Source organism: Benincasa hispida, chromosome 3, assembly GCF_009727055.1.
Source record: "Benincasa hispida cultivar B227 chromosome 3, ASM972705v1, whole genome shotgun sequence".
Lineage (NCBI taxonomy): Eukaryota > Viridiplantae > Streptophyta > Magnoliopsida > Cucurbitales > Cucurbitaceae > Benincasa > Benincasa hispida.
The window spans coordinates 11234147-11235720 of NC_052351.1; the positions used below are offsets into that span (position 1 = coordinate 11234147).

Sequence of the window (1574 nt, forward strand, 5' to 3'; positions counted from 1 at the left end):
TTGACTCTTAAGTCATATCTAGGAATGGACAGTCTAAATCCAGCGACATGTAGTCTCATCCATACATTTGACCTTCATTTCCTTAATTATTATTGTGACTTCTCTTCCTTTTTTTCAAAGATGGTTTTGGTGTCGGTGGAATTTTGGTCTGTTTTATATTCCAATTGGATGGTTCCATGCTGCAAATTTTGACTTTCGAGTTCCATCCGACACTCGATTCAGGGATCTTTAGAAAGTGTTTGAATGAATCACTCTTTAATGTTACTGACAAAAGCAAAGAACTTAACTTTACCGTTTGATTACATGATTATCAAATATTAACAGAAGGGTTATAAGTTGAGATATATGTTATTTTCCTGGTTTAAGATTTAATTGGAATCATATACACATGATCTCTGAAGGCCAGCTCAGAAGCTGCTTAGTCTCTCTTCCATAATTTAAAGCACATGCTGTGCTAGCTTGCTTCTTCATTGCCTTATGGATGACCTTCTTCATTGACCCCACAGCCAAAGTTCACACTTTCCCATTTCCACACAAAATTCACTCATAAAATGCCATGTCTCCACTCAAACTCTCCACTGCCTAAACCTTGAGCTTAGTTTAGAATCTCTCTCTGTTTTTCTAAGTTGGGAAGAGAGATGAGTTTTGTTCTCATTAGGAGGCCAAATGGATACTCCAAGGTTGATAAAGAAGATCCAGAAGAGATAATTCATCGAAGAGCACAGTTTCTTATCAACAAAGTGTTGGAAAGAGCAGATTCGATGGGGAAACCTTCGTATCTGAGAATTAGAATTCGAAGGCTTAAGGTTAGATTTGGGAGGAGATTGAAGAAGCTAAAGAAGAGTGCAATGGCAAGTATTTCAACTCTCAAGATTGGTGTTTACAAGCAAGTCATTTCTCAGATCAGAAATTGCAAGTCTCTGTTTGGCCCAAAACAAACTCATTTTCCCAATTTTCCTCTGTTGTTATCATCTTGACGAGCACTCACCATAGTTTCTTCAGTCAAATCATTGGGAAAATGATTTCTGTTTTTCCTTGGAGCTTTAATTTTCTTCACAAGCTTTGTTATATGAAAGAAAAATTTATAAGCATTTCTTTGGGTGGTGGCGGTATTTTATTTTTTTCTTCCGATTTTTCTTCAAACTTGCCGAAAATTAACCAATTGTGGATTAACTAAGTAAATCTAAGAGTAATTTTTTTAAATGGTAAAATTATTAGAAATATTTTAAAAAATAGCAAGATGTCATTCTACATTTTGTTAGGACTCATTTTCCTATATTTAAAAATAGTTCTAAATCTAATATTTAACGTTACCAAGTAATCAAATTCAAGTTCATGAAAAATTACGGAGAAAATTAACTTTTTAGTCCTTGAGTTTTCAAGAATAGGGGCATTTGGTCCTTGAGTTTTCAAAATATAATTTTTTAATTTTCAAATTTTAATGAATGTGTTTTGGTTCCTGAGTTTTGAAAGTATATACTTTTTTAATCCATTTTTTATAATAGGTTTAAAAGATGTCTAAATAATTTTTTTATTATTTTAAATTTTAAAGAAGTATATATGTGATATTTTAA

At 32.4% G+C, this 1574-nt stretch overlaps 1 protein-coding gene across 1 annotated transcript; it reads left to right on the plus strand.

The window, feature by feature from the left end:
- Window positions 1–494: 494 nt before the first annotated feature.
- LOC120074584 lies at window positions 495–1118 on the plus strand. Its single transcript, XM_039027747.1, has one exon. The coding sequence runs from the start codon at window positions 639–641 to the stop codon at window positions 975–977; it is 339 nt and encodes a 112-aa protein (XP_038883675.1). The 5' UTR covers window positions 495–638; the 3' UTR covers window positions 978–1118.
- Window positions 1119–1574: the final 456 nt, after the last annotated feature.

What these genes read in the sequence shown, in the direction of transcription:
- LOC120074584 (XM_039027747.1), top strand. Translation starts at nt 639, where the DNA reads ATGAGTTTTGTTCTCATTAGGAGGCCAAATGGATACTCCAAGGTTGAT.